The 26,889-nt window shown below is 36.3% G+C and overlaps 1 protein-coding gene across 6 annotated transcripts in view; it reads right to left on the bottom strand.

The window, feature by feature from the left end:
* lrba (LPS responsive beige-like anchor protein) overlaps nucleotides 1-26,889 on the bottom strand; it is a 301,281-nt gene that overhangs the window by 7,229 nt on the left and 267,163 nt on the right. For 2 of the 6 annotated variants that reach the window (XM_051123244.1, XM_051123167.1), the window contains exons 48-54: nucleotides 21,290-21,379; nucleotides 15,871-16,063; nucleotides 13,309-13,374; nucleotides 11,163-11,318; nucleotides 8,286-8,453; nucleotides 5,862-5,963; nucleotides 3,630-3,826 (exon numbers count right to left, since the gene is read on the bottom strand). In XM_051123244.1, coding sequence (XP_050979201.1) covers nucleotides 3,630-3,826; nucleotides 5,862-5,963; nucleotides 8,286-8,453; nucleotides 11,163-11,318; nucleotides 13,309-13,374; nucleotides 15,871-16,063; nucleotides 21,290-21,379 — 972 coding nt within the window. The remainder of the gene's footprint in view (nucleotides 1-3,629; nucleotides 3,827-5,861; nucleotides 5,964-8,285; nucleotides 8,454-11,162; nucleotides 11,319-13,308; nucleotides 13,375-15,870; nucleotides 16,064-21,289; nucleotides 21,380-26,889) is intronic. The other 4 variants (XM_051123532.1, XM_051123474.1, XM_051123328.1 and 1 more) reach the window with 3 other exon arrangements.

Here is a 26,889-nt window from a genome sequence, read left to right as displayed (position 1 = left end):
GTTACACTGTGGCAAACCCCCGAGCACTTTATTTCAGTCGTGGTATAAAGCAGAAGCTTGGGACAGACATGCAAGATCGGAATCGCACAGAAGGTAAGCAACACCACGAACTGTCACGACTCTGTCTCGTTTAACGACAGGCAAAGAATAAAGTGATTCTTCAAAGTTACTCATTCCAGTTAGTGTCCAAAAGTCCTTAATATGAATAATGTCAAAATCTATTGTTTTGAACCGATTCAATCTCCACCCTGTGACTCACTCTGTGTCTTGATGATATGGTTTGATCATTGCTGCAACATGAATTAAGTCTTCTGTTTGAATGTGCCTTATTACTTCAAAGATGTCTGAGAAAATATATCAGTACATAATCCAGCATTCACGGTGGTCCCTCTGGACCAGGTCTGGAAAAGGGTCTGTGAGAAGCAAAGATGTCCAGGTTGTAGAACGGGCTGGGTCAGAATCATAAATCAGCGCTCTCCTCCAAGGCCGCCCTTCCAGAATCCTCCAAGATGGCTGCCTTGACTCAGATATCTGACTTGCAGTCATGCCGTGATTTTAAACAACAGGGTTGTGTTGGATGATGCCCCACTGTGTTTTTTTTTCTCCTGATCTGCTGATCTGTCTGTGTTAGGTCAGGACATGTCTGGCACGAGTAAAGACTGGATTTATGAAGACTTTAATGCAGTCCATTGCGTATGCGCCGAAGGCTCGGGAAATGTCTGCTAAAATGGTTACTAACAGACAGACGCTCAGTTGTGGGCTCCAGAGAGTCATTCATGTATTATTTCTACTTGTCCAAATTAATGTTCTGTCAGACCATCAGCATGAAGACTCACTTTAACCGCAGCAACAAACTGTCGCAGCAAACCACACACTCGAACACAAAACCGCACACACCCTCTTCTCCACAAACACACACACACTGTCACAAAGATGACACTTCATCTGGCATGAGAGGAGCTTATAGTAGTGTGTCTGTGTGTGTGTGTGTGTGTGTGTGTGTGTGTGTGTGTGTATGTGTTGTTGATAGAAACGGTCAAGAGAATTTGAGTACTTGGTAATGACAGCAATGACTGACCATAAATACATATTTCTGTAACATGATTTTTTTTTTAGCTACTTTTCATGTGGATCATATGAGTATACTAAAATGTGCCAAAAGGACCCTTGTTTTTGATTTTGGGATTGGTTACTATGACAATTTTGCAGTAAGACTGGTTACATGGAGACATTAAATCAATTTAAGGGTATTATTCTGTTGTAGTGAATAACAATAAATCAATAAAATAAAATAAAAAAATAAAAATAAACGCTTATTTAAGCTGCAATCACATTAGAATGCTTTAGGGCTTCTTTTTTAATGTTCTGTTGATTGTTATTATGTTGTAGTGAACAACAATCTATCATAAAATAAAATAAAATAAAATGTCAAAGCTTAGCTGATTCAAGCTGCAATCACGTTAGAATACTTTAGGGCTTCTGTTTTTAAAATTCTGTTGATTGTTATTCTGTTGTAGTGAATAACAATCAATCAGAAAATAATAATAATAAAAAATAATAAAATAAAATAAAATAAAATAATAAAATAATAAAATAAAATCTCAAAGCTTAGCTGATTCAAAATTAAAGAAACATTCAAAATTTATATATATATTAGGGCTGTCAAACGATTAATCGTGATTAATCGCATACAACATAAAAGTTTGAGTTTGCCTAATATATGTGTGTTTACTATGTGTAATAATTATGTATATATAAATATAAACACGTTCATGTATATATTTACGAAATTTTTACAAGTATATTTATTTATTATAATTTCTGTATAATTTATATTATATATAAATACAATTATTTTGTACATAGATAACAAATATCCCTTAAATATATACATTAATTTATGTGTATTTATATATACATAATAATTTCACACAGTACACACACATATGTTAGGCAAACTCAAACTTTTATTTTGTATGCGATTAATCGCGATTAATCGTTTGACAGCCCTAATATATATACATATATATATATATATATATACACACACATATAATCCACTTCACTTTCCCAGATTTTTAATTTGTCCAAGATTTCAATTTGTGATGTTTAGAACCTCTGCTGGTCCCATGACTTCATCATACAACTCAGCTTTAAACAAATTAACTTTCATATGCCGCGGAATATGAAATCAGTGGAAAATGGCATGCCTTCAGCTTTATTTGAATAATCAAAATAAACAAATTTTGTCTCTTATGATGTAAATCCTTTCAAAATTACCTACGTCCATTTTTATCAATTATAGCAAAATTGTGTTGACTTTGAGCAAGGACAATAATCAATTAAATTGTCTAGAAAGTTACTACTTTTCAAAAGTTTGGGGTCTATACAAATTGTAATATTTTTGAGAGATGTTTCTTATGCTCACCAAGCCTGCATATATTTGATCAAAAATACAGTAAAAAAGTGATATTGTGAAATATGTTTAAAATTTTATATAAAATAAAATTTTAATATATTAAGAAATATAATTTATTTCTGTGATGACAAAGCTGAATTTTTGTCACATGATCCTTCAGAAATCATTTTAATATGCTGATTTGGTGCTCAGGAAATCAATGCTGAAAAAGGTTGTGTTACATTATTTTTTTTAAGAAACCATGATACTTTTTTCAGGATTCTCTGGCAAACGGAATAGCATTTATGTTATTATGTTAAAAAAATGTTTATTTAAAATAGAATTTTGAAACATATAAATGTCTTCACTGTCAGTTTCGATCAATTTAATGCATCCTTGCTGAATAAAAGTATTAATTTCCTTAAAAGCCTAAACTTTTGAACGGTAGTTTTCAATGATCAAAATACTAAATATTAGTAGAAAAATGCAAAAAAAAAAAAAAAAATTAGAATTGGCATTTCTGTAAAACGACTCAGGCTAATCATATTAGTTGAATAATAAGTGTGTTAAAGAGCAGAGCCGGCCCTCTTCTCTGTCACTGCAGACTCTGCTGTTTATTGAAAACAAATGGAATCTGGACACAATGAGGAAACTAATCAAGCTTGGAGCAGCAGAGAGCAGACGAGTGCGTAACAGAGCCGGCCTGTTAAATGGGATGCAGGTGTGGGTATGTGTGTGCAGGACGGAGAGAGAGAGAGAGAGGGGGAGACGCAGAGCTCTGTGAATTTTCCCAGGCCCAGAGGAAAGAGAAAGTGATGGAGCGGGAACGAGGGAAAGAGAGCTGGGCGATTTTAGGAGCTCTGCCCGCCAATGACAAATGTGTCCTCTAATGCAGGAGGCCTTGCCGCTGGCCATAGCGCTCTCTTGCACACATGCAGGTTGAGTGGCATTTTGTAGCCCTGCAGATCAAAGGACAGCTCTGGACCCTTAGGGTTCAGAAGCCAAAAGAAAGAGAGATGGAGAGAGGAAAGAAGGAGGCCCATAGGCAGATCATGCCAGCATTTAATCACACTCCAGACAGCTGACATGATAAAACACAGAGTCTGAGAAAAGAAATGGAAAGAGAGAAAGAAAAGGGAGGGCAAATGGACATGCAAGAACTGTCCAACCCCTTGCTCTTGCTTCCTATTCCCAAATAATTATACAGAGGGGAGTTCATGCTCATGTTTACCTTGATGTTGTCTTCCACCTCCATATGTCCCAACAGTTTTCCGTTGATGCTGAACACACAGAAGTGGCCCTTGTCATAATAGATGACACAGTGACCCTCGGTGGAGGACAGAACCAAACGCGGTCGCACGCAGCCGTCTGGACCCTCCAGAGTCCTCAACAGGTCACCGTTCATAGAGTGGACAAGACATGGACCCTCTGTTGTCAAACACAAACAGACACATAAGGGTCAAATCAGACACAGTTACAGTGTGCTGCTGCACAGAATTGTTCATGTGTTATTTGGGACCGAAAATGGTTTGTTGATTCTAACATTTTCATATTTCTTCAGCCCCTGACATATTTATTATTTCCAGGCCAAAAAACATTTTATCCAGAAAGTCATATTTAGGGTAATAAATCTCAAAAATTGATTGCTAGCCTCATAGGAATTGGTAAATACCTTTTTCCAAATAGTTAGGTGTCTAATATTTTATTGGACCCTTAAATTGGAAATCTAGGGATGTGTTAATTACACTAATAAAAATACTGATGATTTAAATAAAAGTGTTTTGATCTAAAAACATAAGCAATGAGTGACATTGCCAATTTGGTCAATTTTCAAGTCTCTTGATTAAAAGTCATGATTAAAAGGTGAAAAGAGATAGCTCACCCAAAATTGATATTTCAGTCATTTATTATTCACTGTCATGTTTGAAACCCATAAGACCTGCATCTTCGGAACACAAATTAAGATATTTTTGACCCTGACCCTCTGACCCTGCATAGACAACAAGGCAACTACCACGTTCAGGGCCAAGAAAAATAGTAGGGACTAGGGCTGCCATGATTCCTTGATTCTATTTCAGCATTCGATTAAAAAAAAAAAAAAAATTGACTGCATTTTGCATTGAGTAATTGGCAAAATACTGGAAGAGGCGAATTCCATATATTAAACCCATGTAAAAATCATAATAAAGCATAATGGTATTGTGAATTCACAAACGCTACAATTTAATTAAATAAATATATGCGATGCAGGTATAATATATGCGTTTTTTTATTATTTACATGCGCATAGGTTATGGCTTCGTTCACAGTAAATGAGACAAATGTGAAGTGTCTTAAACTCCATCTCTGCATGTTGCTGCGAGTTTGGGTTTATTATAACATTTCATCAGATTTGTAAGGTAAATCATTTATAAACCTACTCAAACACAGGAGAATACATCAGTATCTTTCTCAATATGCTAACCGTTCATCACGATTTCAAAATAAAAGCTCAAATCCACACTCTGAGTTTACATGTTTTGATGTCCACCTATTAAGAAATTACAGTGGCTGTAGCTTTTCTATCATAAAGAAATGGCCAAATATTAAAGGTTAAGTGGACATTTAAATTAAATACTGTTTAGTCAATCGTAAACAAGGATTAGATAGCTCAGTAAAGTGTAAAAACAATTGTCAGGCCATTGCCGTCCACTGCAGTGATTTGTGACTAATGGGGACAGGGAACCTCCCTCAAAATGTGACCGGGCTAGACTGGGCTAGTTTTGAGTAGCAATTGGGCGGGTTGTGTTATGAAAACCTGGCAACCCTGGCCTAATGTATGTTAGCTCAGTACATTTTGCATTTTAACAGTTTTGTGCAATAAAACCATATGATTAGTTGCTTTTAATACTTTATTTACACTAATTATTATTGCCTCACTGCTGTTATGTATTTTAAGTAATTTTAAAGACTATTGTTCACTTAGGTCTATTTTTATTACTACTAAAAATATATACATATTATCTGATTACTTGATTAATTGTCAGAATAATCCACAGATTACTTGATTACCAAAATTATCATTAGTGACAGAACTAGTAAAGACATTGTTAAAACAGTCCATGTGACATCAGTGGTTCAACCAAAATGTTATGAAGCTCAGAGAATACTTTTAGCACACAAAAAAAGCAAAAATAACGACTTTATTCAACAATTTCCTCTCTTACGTGTCAATCTTTCACCCATGTTCACAGCAGTATTATGACAAATAGTATTCTCAAGGGTGAAGTAACTGATGACAGAATTTTCATTTTTGGGTGAACTATCCAAAAACACATTTATACGTCTACTGTTTGAACCAGTGAGCAAAAACAAATCATAGTAATTTAAACAAGAAACAAATACATGAAAAAAAATATTTAAAATACAATTAAAACAAAAAAAAAAAAATAATAAAATAAATAAATAATGAATGTGTGTTTACCTCTGCAACCACTGATGACCAGTCCCAGCTCTGCACACACACTCGCACATGTGACTTCACAATCATGACCCGTCAGGATTGCCCTGGGAGTCACAAATTCTGCTGGAGACACACAAAAACACAGTGTTGATGATTAAAGACAGTAAATAAAGAGGAATCACAGATAAAAATCACAATCACTACATTACACCATAAATGACATAACAACTGAATTTGTGTATTTAACACTGCTGTCAATTTCACTGTTTAACTTAGCTGTTTTATTTGTTGTCTACTCTGTGATCATTTAATTAGTGTGTGTAATCACTGCAATCAGACATTCGCAATTGTGTTACAGTGTGTGTACACTTCTGCCATCCATGTGTCCTTTTATAATCAGTCTAATGAGCTCTGCTAGTATTCATCTTTGTGTGCTTTCATTTCATATCACTCACACAAACACACCTGCCTCTCTCAATGTGTGAATGGTTCAGGCAATGTCAAAAATAACAGTTAATACACTAACAAATTCTCTTTCTACCTAGACACAAAGAAGTCACACACATTTAATTGCCTTAATCCAGCTGGCCTCTCTCTGTCTCTTTCTCTCTCTCACACACACATACACAACACGTAGGCTCTCTCTCAGTGTAGATGTATAGGTTTCATTAGGTGGCAAACTTCCTAAATGTCTCAGCTTTGAGTTATACCCTACAACTCTGGGGATTAAAGCCTGATGTCGGATTGTGCCCTGAAAAGATCAATAAAACTGATATATTGGTGTATCGTTTAACCTCCCCGTCATCGGCCACCATTTGGTTCGCATTAGGACAACATCTGATTACAATCTAATACCTATATACTGTATACTATTTATCTGTAGTGAAAATGCACACTAGAGAGTATCATTTACCCATAGGAGAAAGAAAGAGAGAAAATGAATACATAAACACAAGACAATTTTAGAAAAAACACAGTAATATCTGTAACTGAAACAGCATTAGAATGAATTAGCCATAAAAATCAGGGCTCATGAAAATGCTGTGCATTATTTGGCCACTAGATGGGAGTGTGGTCAACAGAATCAATACAACAATTCTCCACATGTATGGCATGCGAAAGCTTAGGTATGGATGTAAACCCTTCTGTATTTGAAATCATACTGTAACTCACTGTGTTTGAAATCATACTGTAACTGCAATTGTGTCAGACTAAAATAAATGAACAAACAGCAAAAAATGCATGTATTATGCATAATAACAAATTTGCATTAATATGTCTGGCTTTATCACTATTTTGTAACCAGACATTTTATACTGAGTGTATGCTGCAAAACCATGAATCATATCTGACTTGTGAAACAGATTGATAAAAATAATGTAAAAAAAAATAATAAATAAAAATAAAAATAAAAAATAAAATACATTTTGAAACATTACAATCGGTTACCAAATTCATAACAATACATACGTAGTTCAGACCAACTGTGGGGGTTTGAACTGATTCTGACAAGGTTTCCTGATTATCTTGATATGACTGAAAAATGTTTTTTAGCGTTGAAATTTCATCCCTGTACCCACCTGATAATATTACTGGAAAATTTCACTTTAGATGAAAGTCTGCCTCTTAGGCTCTTTAATGCCACTGATGTCAACCATCCACCTACAGCCATATTTGTCCTTAGACGCTCATTACCCAAATCACAATTAGTCGTAAATCCTGTCTCATTTGTAGAAAAGCACTTAACAGCATGTAGCGCATCCAAAAACTCCAAATTAGCAAAGGGGATGCGTGTGTTTTTTTGTGAGTGTGTGTGTGCAGAGTGCTTTGATCAGCACTGCAGCCATATGGTTAGTGTGTACAGGGGAAGCCCGTGGCATTTTTCACTTTTATTGAGTGTTCTCTTGCTCTCTCAGATAGATGGGACTGAACCCTCCTGAGCCGGAGACCTCCGAGTCACATTTACTGTCTCCCTCTGTGGCCCTCTGGCCTCTACTTTCACTCACTCACACACACACACACACAGTCAGGCCGATTCCATTTATGGTGTGATACTAGCCTGAAACTCAATCTTCTGAGCAGAGACCTGCTGTGGTCAGATGAAACTAGTTGTAGCTTCTGAAAGTGAGCCGTAAATCATTACACCGGCCTTGACAGACACACACTGGAATGTGTGTGTGTATGAACAATGTGCTTTTAACACTGTTGCGCTGCACTGATATCATCACCTGCATGAAAGCTTTTCCTATGTGAGCACTGGTTGGGGATTTGGACTCTGAATGTTACCCTGATCTTGACCCCTAAATGTGAGGAACATGATGAACCCTAGAGGCTCTTTGGAGCGCCAATGCTGTTGAAACTATTTGTTATATATAATGGAGCCTTCATTAAAAGAAAATTAAAAGAGAACACACATCTGTATGTGGCTAAACATTTTCAACTTACTTCCAGGGTTTTCTCCAATGCTGCTGTGCTTGCCGTTCCAGTACCAGAGCAGTAGTGTGGCGTCTCTGGAGCCGGACAGAACGTAACAGTCTCCGCCAATGTATGACTCCGAGCGGGCCAGACAGGTCACCACGTCAAGATGGCCAAACACGATCTGTGTCAGTTTACCTGTTAACACACACAGCACAGGAATTGAAACCACTTATTGCAGTGTGTGGGGATGTACAATGCGCAATTTATATTTGTAATGATTTTTTTCCCTCTACGATTCAAGGTCTGATTCTGGAGCATGTCTTCGTGGGGCCAGCAGTCTGCAGTGTAGTACTCCCTGCAGGGCGTAAGTGAATGACTCTACTGAGATGATGCTGTCTGGTGAGTCGTTTACATACACCAGATGAGTTCACACACTCCCCAGTTCTTACCAAACTTTAAATATTTGCTTTTGGAGTGCATGCTGAAGTATGTGTATGCATAAGAAAAACAGTAATCGTTATCTGTCTATCTATACTCAAAACCTACCTATCTACCTGTCTGTTGGTCTATACTGAAAACCAACCCTACCTGTCTGTCTATCAAACTACCTCCCTAATTACCTACCTGCCTCTCTGTCTGTCTATACTACAAATGTACCTACCTTCCTGTCTGTTTGTCTATCAATTTGTCTGACTACCTGCCTACCGGTCCTTACTTACCTTGCTACCTATCTATAGTATCTGACTTGTCTATGGCCTTGTTCAGACTGTCAGCTAAAATACAACTTTTTGCATATGCAGACATTATCCGGATGGGTTTTTGAAAGTCTGAACAACAAAAAACAAAACAAAACAAACAAACGAAAAAGAAAAAAAGAGATCGTTAATGGCTGGTTTATGTGGAAATATAGTAGGCTACATCGGGCAGGACACCAAATGCTCACCTATCATTCATCAACCTCAAATATGATTTTTTTTATCTGAAAGATGTATGTAGTAGCAACTTTACATGGCCACTCAATCGAATGTTAACCTAGAAAAATGTGCGCTGTTGAAGTGTCTGTGCGGAGTGTGGAGGTGAACAGTAGCGCGCTCACTGCATGACATGCGATCACTTGCTACTAAAATACTCTGTCATTTTTGGTCATACAGATAAGAGTAATACATCTTTTGAATCTGTAAAGACTCAACGTTTATTTGTGCACATTCACAATAACAACAAAACGTTGTGCTTTTGTAAAATTAATAAAGCAAACAGGATGCAATTTGTTCCTTGTCTGTCTCTGTGAACTTGAGCGTGAAACTTCAAAACTCTGTGTATACCTGCCTTACAGACATGAAAAAAACATCTATAGAGAGTGAAATGTCTACTTTTAAATTAACCAATTTAAATAGAAAACAAACATTCTCAGATTATGTAATCTGTATGAAACATGCATACAGGCATCACTACTGCGGCGATGACGAGTCAGTGTCGCCGAGTTCATGTCTTAAGCCGAAAACAAAGAAAATATTAGTTTAACAATAAATTAATCAAACGTTAATGCAGTCTCCTTACTGTTTTTCCCTGACACATTTATAATTATTACTTCTGCCTGTGGAAAGCTTTTTCTCTTATTAGGCTATGTAGCCAATTAAAGGCTCATTATTATGATTTATATGGTTTAAACATGCGACTAATAGTTGACTAATGCTTAAAATGAACGACTACTAGTCGACCAGAAAAATCTTATTTTTAAGATTTTTATAAATCTCATATTTAACTATATCTTTAAATTAATCACTCATATAAAGTTTTCATTTGACTCACTCATAATCATGTCAAATAATCATGATAACAGTACTGACCAAAATAATAGTGATTATGATTTTACTAATATTTAAGCAGCCCTACTGTCTTCCCACTTACCTTGCTACCTATCTATAGTATCTGACTGTGTTTCTGCCTGCTTATCTTGTTCAGACTGTCAGCAAAAATACAGCTTTTTGAATATCCAGACATTATCCAGATGGGTTTCTGAAAGTCTGGACAGCAAGAAAAAAAAATGAAATCAGATTTTTTTCAAATCTGATTTAAACCACATATGGAGCTGGTCGGAAATGTGATTCCAATTGGATTTTTACAGATGCGTCTCAGTCTGGATGCTCAAAATTTGGATTTCAAATTATTTTTTGTGTCACTCTTGACATGACACACAACAATAACATCAAAATGATGCAGAAATGCCGAAAGACACCCCACCCCATGGTGCACAGTGAAGCTGGCCACGACTACAGCATTAAAACATCATATCAGTCTTCTCCGTCACTGAGTTTTTCCTGCAGGATGGGGCAGTTCTGCACCGTGACTCGACAGGCACTTATTTGGAGAGTGAGGTGATGCACCTCCACTTTTCCTGCATCTGTTTTGAAAGCCTTATCACATATGTTGGTACACCTGTCGTTACCAAAGCATGTCGATAACCACGCGGATACATTGGTTACGTCTGGATACACAAATTAGATTTGAACACTCTACAGTGTGGACAGTCTGCCTGAAAAAATCTGATTTGAGAAAAAATCCACCTGAACATAGCCATTTCTGTCTATCTTCCAATAGACAAACCTCTTTACTCAGACTGTACATGTTTGTGTGTGTATATCTCAGAGCTAGGAAGTGTTTGCATGTGGTGTGATTCTATTGAAATTCAAGTTCCGCTTGCGTGACTTGCGTTCTGAGCTTCAGCCTCCCACGAGATGGAGTCACGGTCCGTCCGTGAGATGAGAAAGCTATCTGAGCCCCGGGGCGATGAAGTTGTAATGCAGTCTGCAGGCTCATTTGTGACTTTTGACCCTTTCCTTTGTGTACTGTGGTGGAGGCAGTTTCTCTGTAGACACCAATGTGGTGAGGGGTCGTTGCGGTTACCTGTATCGGTGGAGTAGATGCGGAAGCTCTTGTCCCAGAAGCCACACAGCAGGATGAAGCGGTTGTCAGCCGTGATGACAAAACACTGAGCATTTACTTGGATGCTCTGATCTAACAGATCTGAGATCTGCCTTCTGTGAATGCCCACATTACTGGCTGTAAACAGAGAGAGAGTCACTGGTTAAAAAGTCACTTGTTATAAAAGTACTAACACAGCTTTTTGGTCAGAAAATGATTGGGTGAAATGAAGAGAAATATAAACATATTAGAAAAATAAAGCAATGATTAAGGAGGAAGCTACAGAAGGAAAAACAGTCACAGAGTGGCGGAGACATTAACAGAGGGAGTTAGATGGCAAGAAAATAAAGAGTCTTGACCCTAAAGGTCTTTTCCAATGTCTTGTAAGTGAATTCCTGACAACCTCTTAAGAGATTATAAAGATGTTAACTATAAGAATGAGAAAAGATGACATTTGTCATGAATACTGTGCATGAGCACATGATTTGTGAAGGACTACATAAAGCAGCAGAAGGCAGAGCAGTAAAAAGCTTTCACATTTTCCTCTACCATAAACGTTTGGCAAAGGAAAGACTAAAATGATCATAAAAAATGATGTGACCAAAATGTTGTAAATTACATTTTTTTAAACACACGTGAGAGAGAGAGTAAGTGAGAGAGAGATCGAAGAGGCCAGACTACACAGAGTCAGGTGTGTGAAGCCCAGACACGCTCATGACACACACCAGCGCCGCGTCTGTGCTGGAGCAAGTGGACAGATTATCAACAGCAGAGTCATGCAGAATTTACTGTGTTTAAATGTGTGAGCTGTGTGGAATGCAGTCCGTCTAAATACATAACATGACATTCTGGAGCAGGAATGAACGAAAATGAGCCATGAAAGATGTCTCTCCCCACACAGAGAGTCAGAGGAAAGAGAAGGGAGTGTGATTTGTTGTTTTTGATAAATCTTTTAAAAGATAAAAATAAAAAATGCAGCCATAGTAAGACCTTTCCTACAGCTGTGCTAGTTTCATATATTTTGTATCACTTTGTGGTCTCTTGCTTCTCTTACAATACAATAATTTCAACTTAAATCAATATTTCATGTGCATTTATTTATTTGGTAGATAAAAATGCAAGCAAGTCTCCAAAGTCATGTTCCAACACAGAGTGGAAAACCTTTCCAGAAAATCAATGTCCTATTATGGCCAATGGTTTTGAAACAAATTAAATATTTATATATTTATATTTATATTTAGTCCACATATTTTATTTTATATTGTACACATTTATAACATACGTGATAAAATTACTTACACTTCTTAACAATTTTACACAATATTTACTCAAAATTCACTCTGAATACCTAAAAATAAGATATTGTTCATTATCTGTTGACTATTTGTAAAAAATAATTCTGGAAGCTGCCCAAGTGGACACATTATCAGATGCAGATAATTTCAAAATAAACTGAAACGTGGGGTGATTATTTGCTTTAGTTGAAACTGATTCAGATTCAGAATTCATTTTTTTATCATTTCATTATGATTTTGGACTGCTAAAGGCTTGAATTCAGATTTAATGAAGTAGTGGTGTGAATAACTGAGGTGTAGGTGTGGAGAGAGCACAGAAAAGTACGGATCAAGATGGCAGCCATGAACAGAGACAAACAGATAAACTGGGTGAGTCATATGATACTCTATAATAAAAGCAGCAGGAGAGCTGAGATATATGATAAATAGGAAGAAAGACAGAAACTTAAGAGAGGCTTCAGCCATATGTTATCACACATCTTCTCTCTCTCATCCCTTTATCCTCTTTCTCTCCCTCATCAACAGGTTGGAGGGATGAGAGGAGGACATATTGTCCTGACAGCGTGTGCCACGCGGCTTCAATCAGACATTATTACACCATTCATATTCATTCAGTCTGACAGGGCAGAGAGACTGAGAAAAAAGAGAGAGAGAGCTGATGATGTACAGGCTAAGCCACAGCTCATTGCTTTCCAATTTGCATGCAAATGCTGATCTGAAGCTGAATGGCGGCTGGGTGAAAAACAGCACTCATCTCCTCCCAAGGGCCGGGCCCTCGCAACTCACAACAGCCAATCACAAATCACTCTACTGACGATTGACAAGCCACAGACCTATCAAATTGTCAATCTCAACCGGTAACTGGTACTGCTGGTCCTGCACAGAAGCGCTTTGATGACCTGAGAGAAGGAGAGAGGACAGATGAAAAATAGATTTAATACCATGTACCATCAGGATACTTATTTATTGAGGTCAGTTAACAGCCATTTGCTACAGCAGACAAATGAAAATAATAACGAAACAAAGAACATTGCTCTTCTGTAAAAAATAAATAAGAAAAAATAAAGAAAAAGAGTGTTTAGATGTACAGTGCTGGTAAATATATAAATATATATACAGTCAAAAGTTTACATAGACCTTGCATAATCTGCAAAATTGTAATTATTTTTCCAAAAAAAGAGGGATCACAAAAAATGCATGTTATTGTTTATTTAGTAGACCTGAATAAGACATTTCACATTAAAGAAACTACTTTACTTACAGTTCACAAGAGAAAATAATAGTTAAATTTATAAAAATGACTCTGTTCAAAAGTTTACATACGCTTGATTCTTAATACTGTGTTGTTACCTGAATGATCCACAGCTGTGTTTTTTTGTTTAGTGATAGTTGTTCATGAGGTCCTTGTTTGTCCTGAACAGTTAAACTGCCCACTATTCTTTAAAAAAATCCTTCAGGTCCCACAAATTCTTTGGTTTTTCAGCATTTTTGTGTATTTGAACCCTTTCCGGCAATGACTGTATGATTTTGAGATCCATCTTTTCACACTGAGGACAACTCAACATATGCATCTATTACAGAAGGTTCAAATGCTCACTGATGCTCCAGAAGGAAACACGATGCATTCATATGTACATTTTCCTTATTTTGCCCAAATATATATTTTGTTCATTTAGTACTGCCTTTCAGAAGCTACAGAAGATACTTTCATGTTCTCCAGAAGACAAAATAACTTATATTTACCCTGATCTTCAAATTTAAAAATTTTAACCCCTGGCTCTTAATGCATGGTTTTTCCTTCTGGAGCATCAGTGAGCATTTGAACCTTCTGTAATAGTTGCATATGAGTGCCTCAGTCCTCCTCAGTGTGAAAAGATGGATCTCAAAATCATACAGTCATTGTTGGAAAGGGTTCAAATACACAAAAATGCTGAAAAAACAAATAATCTGTGGGACCTGATAGATTTTCTGAAGATCAGCAGGCAGTTTATCTGTTCAGGTCGAACAAGATACTCATGAACAACTATCACTAAAAAAAGAAAAAAAAAGAAAGATCATTCAGATAACAGCACAGTATTTAGAATCAAGTGTATGTAAACTTTTGTGCCATTTTTATAAATTCAACTGTTATTTTCTCTTGTGGACTATATGTAAATGTGTTTTATGTGAAATATCTTATTTAGGTCAGTACTAAAAAACAATTTGCATTTTGTATGATCCCTGTTATTCTGATAAAATAATTAACATTTTGCAGATTCTGCAAGGTGTATGTAAACTTTTGACTTCAACTGTATATACACATACATTAAAAATCAACTAATCATAAAAACCTGACAGCACAAAGTAGGATTTTGAAAGTTTCAGGGTTTCTTCGGTTTGGAGCTGAAATGGCTGTAAAGGTGTTTACATGTGGAATCCAATTCGGATTTTGCTTACATACCTTACGTTATGCAATAAGGATCAGAAATCATACTTTATCACATTTAAGCGTGACCGTTTAAACATGATCAGCAGCATTACGTGAAAATCTGCTTGAGTATATTCAGTGTGATATTTTTAAACTTTTGAAAAAGGGAGATTTTTACAGTCTTGTACGACTGCTTGTTTGAACTGTACATTGACAGCTTGTAGCTTGCCAAAATGTCTATGAGAAAGCAAAATCTTGGCCAAAATTGTCTGGTGTGAACCTGGCTATATTCACATCTCTGTACACTGTGACGTCAAAAACAAGAAAAAAACACTTTGATTGTTATATAAATCATTAAAAGGTATTTAACAGCATTTTTCGTTTCTGAAAACATTAATTTAAAATGTATTATTCTTCCCAGAACCTCCCTTCCTCGTATTATGATGAATGTCTCATAGCACTTCTTTCAAACAGATTGATCTCTAATAAATAAAAAAAATAAGAAGAGGCTGATAAATGGAGGTGGACAGGAAGCTGAATGCAAGGCAGAGGAAGTGTCACATTTGATCCAGTTCAGGCTGAGACATCAATGTCTAAGCAGCTGATGATCATCAAGCTACTGAAGTTTGCATTATAGAATGTGTGAAACTGAACGTCATCCTACATCTAACATCAAACTTGGCGTAATCCCAACACACCCTTGTGGCAATTTGTAACAATTTTACATTTTGGTGAATTGGTAGCTAATTTATGTGATTTTATTTGCATGTTTTCATATGGTCTACTTACACCCCAAAGAGAGTTAGATTAATGTTTAAAATTGTATGTTTCTTTTTGAATCACATTGAAATTCATACGAAATCATCACCATTAGTTTTTCTCTGAGATTGGGTTGAGTAACCTGGTTAACAAACTATCCAGTATCAGAGGTGTAAATGAACTTCTTATTCATCACCAAACACCTTGCTGTTTGATTGTTCTTGCTCACCAGTGAGGCCGTGCCACTTGTTGACGGCGAAGAGGCGGTTGGCGGTGACTGTGATGACTGCTGAGTTGGTCAGGCCTGACTGTGTGTTGGCAGCCACGTGGGTGACAGGTGAGTTGGACGGGAACTTGAGTACCATGATGACATCCTGCTGCATCTGCTCTGTGAACATCAGTGGGGTCTGCAGAAGGAGATACTGTTGAGTCCATGACCGCCATCATCAGCAGGGAGCGAGGAAGTGTAGAGGCAAAGAGAGTGATGGTTGGAGAGAGGACGAAGAAAGTGGAAGAGAAGCAGGAAGATGGGAAATTAGGCAGCGAAAGACAGAACGGTGTAAAAGGGCACACAAGCTGAGATTGAGGTCAGAGGTTAGTAAGACATAACAATGTATCACAACTGGATTGGAAGGAACCAGTCTGAAGCTGCATATTCTGAAATGTTTGCATTTTTGCAGATGTAACAGTAATAAGATTTGCAATAACAATTAAAAATCTAATATTCTCTTATGACTTCACAACAAGCTTCTGAATGTCAATTAAACTCATAAAACCTTTGTTCGTCTTCAGAACACAAATTGAGATATTTTTGATGAAATTCCTTAGCTTTCTGAATCTGTGTTCCGAAGATGAACAAAGGTCTTACGAGTTTGGAACAACATGAGGGTGAGTAATTAATGACAAAATTTTCATTTTTGGGTGAACTATCCCTTTAATGGAACTGTTAATGAGCTGGAATTAAGTAGAATCAGAATTGTTAAATTCTTTATGATTTCCATATAGTGACTATCATTACATATGAACAAAAAATAAGCAAATAAATATAATATATTTAACATAAATGTATATATTTCTATATTATAATATAAATGTATTAATTATACCTAAAACAATAAATTAAATAAATACACACATACATACATAAATAAATACAACCTCGTGAGAAAAATTGTGATAGCATAAATACAGTCAAACCAAAATTTATTCAGATACCTCCAACATTTCTCACATTATCAAAGTTTATTCACTATAGTTTAGAAAATGGTAATAAAATATGACAAGAACTCAGAGTTAAACTATGTCAAAACAAATGCATCTTGATAATATCAGATAACTTAGAAAGGTATGTAATGGATTACAATCAACCAAAAATTCAGACAACTGTTAGTATTATAATATTTATACAACTATCAATATGTTGTTGATCAATTACCAAGCAATGCTTAATTTTGTTCAGTCTGTAGTGTAAAAAGGTTGCATTAGCAATTAAAGAAAAAACACGGGTCAAGGTCAAAGTCTCTGAATAATTTTTGGTCCCAAATATTTATCAATTTTACTGGTAGTCCACTGTGTGATGATTTTTTGGGTATAATATGTCACAGTTTACTTTATTTTGCTATCCTCACTTACATAAATGAACTATTGTGTCTTGCACCCACTAATAAAAAATATATATATAAAAAGATTATATCTGGTGTCTGAATAATTTTTGGTTTGACTGTACATGATTGCATTGGCAATGCCCTACAAACTAATTGTTAGCTCATATTAGCCATGTATTGCTATATCATTCTAGATAAGCACTATTTTTTTGCAGACTAGTGATAAAGCTCATGAACAGATCAAATGCGATGCTGGAGTAATTTAAAGCTGGAGAAAAGAGGACAGAGAGAGAGAGAGAGAGAGAGAGAAAGAGAAATCAAAGCAGCTAAACACTTTCGTTTCACAAAAAACAGTGATATATTTGACATTTTTGGACCTCTGAGAACTCCAGTAATGCTTCTGTTAGGCTAAGTTGCACCCTAAGTTACATATCCTGAGTAATGAATACAAGATCAACAGAAGGAAAACCGTTTGCAAAGGCCTGAAGTTGCAAAACATCATAGCAGATTTCAAATTAATCTGAACTTTCCTTTAGGCTGCCACGGTATATTCCAACCTCCATTAGTAACATTATAATCTGCGTTCTCCTGCGTTCCACTTTACAAATCAGCAGATGAAGAGAAGCTTAAAAGGTATATGCATATACACAGCTGTTTGATTACTTGGCAGCAAAGTCATCCAACCATCAAGTTGACTTCCTCAGTGAGGCAGGGCTGTGTTTGTAGAGGCAGGAGATAGCGTTCAGACCGGGCAGCTGCACTGTCACTTTCAACCAGCGATACGTCTGGCTGTTGCTTTATAATGGTATTTCTATACAGCACAGATTAATCACTTCAAATATAGAATGTCTAGCTCTGATAGTTTAAAATAGAAATCTATTGTAGAAAGTATTATTATAAATAAGCTCATATATCTTACTATGTTTCTCTCAATGTCACCATAAAACTGCTTTAATCCCGTCTAACTGTTGTCTTATGTCTGTGCTGTCTAATCCTGACGTGTGTGTGATTTTTAGACACAGTATGGAGACACAGGGCTAATTGGTGTGCCTGCAGTAAATTAGACAGACAGCTAGTGCCTCTTAAATAGTGTTCAGCCTGTGAGTGCCATTAAACATAGGATCTACTCTCATTAACCTACTGGAGACATGTTAGAGGGACAGAAAGAAAGTACAGAGAGAGAGCGAAAGAGAGATGAAAGGATTACGGAGAGAACAACGCTGAATGTATAATCCAGATACAGTATAGGACTGCATGAAATTTGTTAATTCAAAAGAGTCTTGTCTTGTCATACCATCTAATTTAAAATGCGGCTTTTGCGGGCTAATAAAACAGTGGTACAGTGGGGATTGGGATCTTTGGAGCAAGGAAGCAAAGATATTATTGTATTTTAATTGAAGATATTTCAAAATGCTTTCACTCAATTAACCTGTAGGTTTTAAGGGGATAGTTCACCCACAAATGAAAATTCTGTCAAAAAAAATACTCATGTCCCCATGTTCCAAACCCGTAAAACCTTTGTTCATCTTCGTTCATCTTTGTTTTTTCTGGATTTATCGATTAATTCGAATGTAATGTTTTGCCACAATTTTATTTTTTTTCGCAAAATATTACCAAACGTTAGAATTAGACAGTTTGACAACAAACAGTAAAGAGAAAAGAATGATCCAACCGCATGTCGGTTGCCATTGCCATTAGAATGCCATTTCATGCATTAGATGCAAGGACGCTGCAAGAGACATGAGTGCAACATTCAAACGGGTCCATGTTTAAATAGAAAGAAACAATGGAAAAGCAGCGCAAGCGGATAAAAAACCTGCAAAGAACTACTTTACATCATGGTGACAGGCTGAAAGCTGCTGTTCATTGTTTTTGCATAAGATTTATAGTTAATAATAGTCTACTGGGGTTACACCTTAAGTCATTTTAAATTTGAATGACCTTTTTTACCGTTTTTAAAGCATTTCCTAGTACTATTTCTGAACATATAATATGCATAAGACAAGTTATTACAAGATGCAGATGTAGTTCATGCATCTTTTCTGCAAAGACATTTAACTTTTAAGTGATTTGTTTAACATTTACATCATGTTGACAACTTCATGTGTGGTACTCTTGGAATAGAATTTTCTTTAATTAGAGGTTTAAGAGAATCGGTCAAATGTTCTGAATTTTTTTTTAAAATTCGAGATTTTAATTTTTTGCCATATCGCCCAGCCCTAACACAAATTAAGATATTTTTGATGAAATCTGAGAGCTTTCTGACCCTCCATAGAGAGCAATGAACTGTTCCCAGACCCAGAAACGTAGTAAGAACATCGTTAAAACAGTCCATGTGACGTCAGTGGTTCAACCGTAATTCAAAAAAGCTACGACATAATAATAAAGCTACGACAATACTTTTTGTGCACAAAGAAACAAAAATAATGACTTTATTCAACAATTCTTCTCTTCTGCGTTACTGTCCTCCGCTGGTGACGGTGATACGAAAGAGAAGAATTGTTGCTTCTTAAAATTATGGTTGAACTATTGATGTCACATGGACTATTTTAACAATGTTCTTACTATGTTTCTGGGTCTGGGAACATTTCAGTTACATATGGAGGGTCAAAAAGCTGTCGGATTTTAGCTAAAATATCTTAATTGGTGTTCCGAAGAAGAACAAAGGTCTTACGGGTTTGGAACAACATGAGAGTGAGTAATTAATAACAGAATTTTCATTTTTGGGCGAACTATCCCTTTAATGAAAATGTACATCTACAATAATTTGTGGGTTTACTGAACAATAACAAGAATTACTATGAGTATTCACTTTAATAATACTAGCAACAACAAGCCACTTGGGGCCTTCTTCACCCAAAAGTCTAATTTTATCTTTTCAATTCAAAATAAAATCTAATGCATTAATAAAATCTAAATGCATTATATAGATTAGACTGTGTGATTGAAATTGTGTGAGTGTTATGTATTTAAAGGCTGTTTAAATTGTTTAGTGTAAAAGTTCAAAATCAAGTTCTGAGCCTATAACTATATCTGCGTGTGGACATTTAGAAGAGAGTGTGTGAGTTTGTTTCCACACAGGCAGGCAGGGGCTGTCATCACCACAAAAACACACAGCTAATGGGGTCTTCTAGGCTGTCACCCACAGTCTCTCAGTTTCTAGACTAAAGACCCTATCACCTCAGAGCTCTATGCTTAACCACAAGACTTTTCCCACTTCTGGGACCGTTCTCATGCTGGGGGATCACCGAAAGAGGAGTGGGGACGTAAAGCATAAAATAGTAAACAAGCTGATTTAAGCAGGCAGCTATCAAACTCGTTAGCTACCAAAAACGGACCCACCAAAACCTCTCTCAGACATGGCCTATGTTTCCACTGACGTGAGAGTCGAACTGTCTGCCTACCCTATCCAAACAACTTGTTTTACAACTTATTTATTACAGCGTAAATAACGAAATAAAGAACTGAAGAGGCGTCGCATTGGCACATTGAATATTTATAATACGCACATCTAGCTTTGTTTTATGGCAAAATAAGCTGCAACAATTTTCATCTTTGGGATAAACCCATCTTGTTTTCAAGGGGGTTCTAAAGTTGTTGTTTTAAACATTATTTGGTGTGGACAATGACATTATCGTGCCCTCAAGCATTGTTAGTTCAGTATTTCCTGGTTCAAGATCAGTATGTGTCACTAAGCCATAAAGTGGAGCCATTTTTTATGACCCAGAAATCCTTTTTCTGTGGTGGAAGTGCACGGAATGCTTAATGATTCAACACTAGGTCCTGCTTATAGAGCGACTGAGGATAAAAGAGACTGTAAAAATGTTGTAAGCAAAAGGGAGAAAAAAACTTTCAGCACATTTATTTTCATGTCCCTGATTCAAATAAAGAGTGACATGAGCTTATTATCATATGACAACACACAGGCATGATGTGACTTTATCTTAACAGTTTTGTGGACATGTTGCTAAATTTGTGAATGTCTGCATGTTATATACGATAATTAGACAGTGAGAGTGTTTTGTGAGTGTGTGTGTTACTCACCACCTGCATGGCAGAGCTGCGTGGCGGGTGGGGCTCAATTAGCAGCTGGCAGGGTGTCTGTCCAAAACTTCTGATTTGAGACTCCACAGCCTGAGAAAGACAGAGAGTCAGGGTTACGGTGGCACTAATGAAGAGATATAGGACTATAAACGTCACCTTGAGATAGCGGCTAACCTGCCCTGGACAATATCAGCTAATACGACACAAAGTAATGTGTGGAAAAAAGTAAGAAAAGAAAAGTGGTGGAAATAATGATCATAATAATGGGGAAAGGCTACACAGGAGTTGGATTTATGTGCATTTCTGTGTGTAAGAGTGTGTTAAAGCAGAGAAAAGTGTGTGTGCAGTCTGGAGAAAGACTAAAGAGAGGATCTTGACCCTGAAAAGAGTATGAGGCAGAGCGACACTGAAAAATAAAAGCCATGAAATATCTATCTAGATTTTTAATGTTTTCTAAAGAAGTCTGTTCTGCTCACCAAGCCTGCATTTATTTGATCCAAAGTACAGCAAAAACAGTAAAATATTTTTACAATTTAAAGTAACTGTTTTCTATTTTAATATATTTAAAAATGTAATCTATTGCTGTGATTTTTAAGCAGAACTTTTAGCATGATTATTCCAATCACATGATCCTTCAGAAATCATTCTAATATTAAATAAAACATTTATTATTATTATTATTATTATTATATTGAAAACAGCTGAGTAGACTTTTCAAGCTTTTTTGATGAATAGAAAGTTCAAAAGAACAGCATTTTGAGCATTTCTGAAATCAAAATCTTTTGTAATATTTTAAATGTATAATTTAAAGCATCCTTGCTAAATGAAAGTATTCATTTCTATCATTTCTAAAAAAAATAAAAATAAAAAAAATAAATAAATAACACCAAGCGTTTGAATGGTATAGCGTACAATGTTACAAAAACTGTTTTTTTCAGATAAATGCTGATCTTTGGATCTTTCTATTGATCAAAAAATCTTACAAATTGTGTCAACTGCTTTAAATATTGATAATAATAATAATAATAATAATAATAATAATAAATGCTTCTTTTACAGCAAATCAGCATATTAGAATAATTTTTAAAAGATCATGTGACACTGAAGACTGGAGTAATGATGCTGAAAATGTAGATTTGATCACAGGAATAAATTACATTTTACAAATATATTCAAATAGAAAGTAGTTATTTTAAATAGTAAAAATATTTCATAATATTACTGCTTTTGATGTATTTTGGATCAAATAAATGCAGGCTTGATGAGCAGAAGAGACTTTAAAAACTTACTGTTCCAAAACTTTTGACTGGTAGTGTACATATATCACATTACTCTTCACTAAATGCATATTTAGTAGTCAAATCGATTAATCACATCCAAATGAATGTATGTACATGTATGAGAGGGTATTTATATATACATATAAATATACACAGTACACACACGTACATTATGTGAACGCAAACATTTATTCTGGATGTGATTGACTGCAATCAATCGATTTGACAACACTAATATATTTATTTTCAAATACATATTTTTCACTAAAACATTTTAATATATGAACAATATTACAACAAATCCTTGAATCTGAGTTTTTGTTCTATTTATTTAACTCACAGACAGATTGAACGACACAAGGAAGGCTCATGAAACCAAAATAAATTTTCAAGTGCATTGAAAAAATGCTGTGACGCTTGTGAAACTGCCTAATTTTCTACTGACACCAAAATCATTGTTAAATAAGAATATTCGATCACTTGGCCCTGCTGCATCAGTGCAAGTATCACTCTGCTGCACAGTCCAGCTTGGTGAAGTTCAGTTGTGTGTGATGCATTTGGAATCTCTGATGGGATTTGCATGAACCAATAGAGAATCTGTCGCAATCCTACGCTAAAGAGAGAGAGAGAGGTATGCCAGAAATGTCCCAGCTCTCGTCTGGCTGCTTTTGCTCTAACTGCATTCATGAAAGCATCAGGAAGTCAGGAGGCTTTCCACGTCCCTCTCATTGTATTTCTTCACTCTTCCACCTCTCTCTTTTTCCACTCTGCTCAGACTGCACTTCTTTACATCAATCCTTTCCGTCTGGTTCTAACTCTTATTCTGCTCTTCATCTCTCTTTCTTCATCCCACTCTCCTGCTTTGATCTGGTTCGGCCCACTCTGCTGGTAACAATAGCCTCCACCACACAAACTCTTCTTTATATAGTGTAAATCCACTAGTGATCTCATTAGAGGCATTGATGGAACACAGATGACAGGACTACTGTGTCTGGAAATACCATTCTAAAGAAGCGGGGTTCAGAAGAGGCCACGTAAGGGAAGACACCTCGTTTCAATTATATGATTGGTTGATTTCTACTCAAAAGCAATGGAATTTGACACTCTGTGTGGCATCAGTTCTTCATTTCTTGACCAAGTCTTTGGTGTCGGGCAAAACCACATTGCGTCACCTTTTCAGTATGAGATCTTTCAGTCTTTTTTCAGTCAGATCGCTATTTGTGTAAGACATTTACTTCAATAAAGTTGTTTCATAGACCTCAGTAGAGGTAGATGGCATATTTCATTTGGGGGACAAAAACAAGTATGTTAAGGATAAAGGTACAGTTCATTCATACTGTTGTGCACAAAGGTGTCAACTGTGCAGGCAAAGAACATATAGTGGTGTCCAAAAGTCTACACTGGAGATCATCAGGAATCAAGGGGAAAAATAATAAAATAAAATAAAATAAATAAAATGTGAATTGTACAAAACATCATGATACACTTACATCTACTGTATCACATAATCATTTTTTTTTTTGGAATATTGTGAAATTGTGCTGGATAGTTCACAGAGGTTGAGTGCAGCTCAAAAGCAAGAAGTGGATTTGCAGAACCTGATTTTACCAAGTACGACATGTTCCTGGATCAACAGCTTTGTTGACCCTGGAACAACATTGTGATTAACCAATCAGATTTGAAAAAACAGTTTATAGTTTTTGTGAAGTTTAGGCTTACAATCAGTGTTTGGTGCTTTTACATCAGTGTCATTCATCTATCCTTTCTTCTGATTTCAGGGATTACTCATGGGTAAGGTTAGGTTTAGGTGTAGGGATGTGGTCAAGATTACATTTTTGGATTAAAATGTTGTTCCAGGGTCAACAAAATATGTTGACCCAGGAACACATCTAACTCAGCAAAATCAGGACGTGCAAGTGGATATACCAAATAATAAGACATACTGAAATCTATTTAAAAATTATTCAGATTTCGTAATGTGAGTTTCTCCTCACTTTTTCAATTGTTTAACTTCAATGAAAGGTTAGAATTTTGTGATTTTTTTGAATAAAAGATAAAAAACATAAACAATGCAGAGCCAGCTTTTATCATATTTACCAAGGGTGACAATATTAGTGGAGGGCACTATATATATGGTCTCATACTTTTGGACTCCACTATACAACTTTACTTAAAGGAGGAGTTCACTTCCAGAACATGTCATCCAAGATGTTTATGTCTTTCTTTCTTCAGTCGTAAAGAAATTATGTTTTTTGACAAAAACATTTCAGGATTTTTCTCCATACAATGTACTGCCATGGTGCCCCGAGTTTATACTTTCAAAATGCAGCTTAAATGCAACTTCAAACGATCCAAAATGCGGTTGTAAACGATCCCAGCCGAGGAAGAGGGGTCTTACCAAGCTAAACGATTGGTTATTTTCATTAAAAAATACAATTTAAATACTTTTTAATCTCAAATGCTCGTCTTGTCTTGCTCTGCCTGAGCTCTGTGTATTCTAGCTCAAGATAGTTAGGGTATGTCAAAAAACTCCAATCATATTTTCTCCCTTAACTTCAAAAATCACTCAAAATCATCCTACATCGCTGCAGAAGTTCCAACCCAGTGTCTGCAAAGTGAACATGCAAAGAAGATCAAACACCCTTAACAAAAAAGGTAAAACAGCGACATAGGGCGATTTTGAAGTTGAGGGAGAACATGATATGGGAGATTTTCGACATACCCTAACCGTCATGAACTGGAAAAAAACAGAGTTCAGGCAGATTAAGACAAGATGAGCATTTGACATTAAAAAGTATATAAATTGTATTATTTTTATGAAAATAGGGGTCGCTAGATAAGACCCTTCTTCCTCGGCTGGGATTGTTTACAACCACATTTGGGATCATTTAAAGCCGCATTTAAACTACATTTTGGAAGTTCAAAAGCGAGGCACCATAGAAGTCCACTATATGGAGAAAAATCCTGAATTTCTTTACGACTGAAGAAAGAAAGACATGAACATCTTGGATGACAAAGAGGTGAGTATACTATCTATACATTTTTGCTCTGGAAGTGGAGTTTTCCTTTATGATTGTCTTGTTTTATGTCATGCTGCCTCCAGTTAACTAAAGTGACTCCGCAATGTGGCATGTGGAGTTGGCATCGCCAACATGATGAAGGTCGAGCGTGTCACATTGGGACGCTTTGTTTAAGCTAATATGTGGATGCGTCTTGCCCAGGCACCTGACCCATCCCCATTAAATCTTCTCCTGACATTTACTACCACAGTAGAATGAGGCAGTTCTCAGGTCAGAGCGTCCAGCCAATGAGGAGAGAAGGTTATATGGGTGCTAGCCATGCTAGAGGGGCCAATCTCTTTAGGAGCACTAGTGCGTATCTGATGAGGTCTCTTTACATTCTACACATTTAAATGATGGAAATACCCCGTATGTATGCACACACACACATACACACACAGTCATGGTCCATGAGTCACCTGATTTACTCTAACCCTTGACAAGGCAATTTAGCTGTACAACAAGCTGTGACCAAATTTTCTTATTTTGCATAATGAGGTCCCTATGAACACTTAGAAGAGGTTTTGGGGGAAGGGTTTCTTTTTAAACGTAAGCCTTTTAAAGGTCAGATAGTATCGGACTTGAGTAAAAGTGGGCTTGATTGGAGGAAAAGGACTGTATGTATGTGTGTGCGTGGTTATTTCATGTGCAAAGGGAACCCTTTGTGCCTGTCATGTTCTTTTTTGTGGTGGCAGGGCAAAGACAGGAAGTAATCATCGTCTGAGTAAACATGGCCCAGTCTCCTGAGTGACCCTAATCTGCCGTGAGACATTCCACACGCCTCACACTCTACACGCACACACACGTGTGCACACTGGGGTCTACATACATAGACTCGCAATTACACACACACAGCTTGCCATCAAAAACCTAAACTCAGCTGCTCAGACTGACAAATTCCAGTCCTTCCCAAACCAGGCCTGATATGCAAGATGCAAAATTAAAACTAGAACCAGAACTCAGGAGTTGGTTTCCACACAACCCCATCTGAGAAGATCCAGAGCCGGTGCCATACCTGCTGTTTCCAGACAAACATACATGCTGTTCTAAGAGCCACGCTAAACTACACCCTACTTGTTTATTTTTTCTAATTTAACTCTACAAACCGGGCCGTGACACGCAGTAAGGTATATTCCTATAGTGACTGAAACTTAAGTAGCACGGGTATATTCGTAACAATAGCCAAAAATACATTGTATAGGTCAAAATTATCGATTTTCCTTTTATGCCAAAAAGTCAATAGAATATTAAGTAAAGATCA

Source organism: Labeo rohita, chromosome 1 (assembly GCF_022985175.1).
Source record: "Labeo rohita strain BAU-BD-2019 chromosome 1, IGBB_LRoh.1.0, whole genome shotgun sequence".
Taxonomy (NCBI): Eukaryota; Metazoa; Chordata; class Actinopteri; order Cypriniformes; family Cyprinidae; genus Labeo; species Labeo rohita.
Note: the sequence above shows the minus strand (reverse complement) of the source record. Positions and strands in the feature narration are given on the sequence as shown.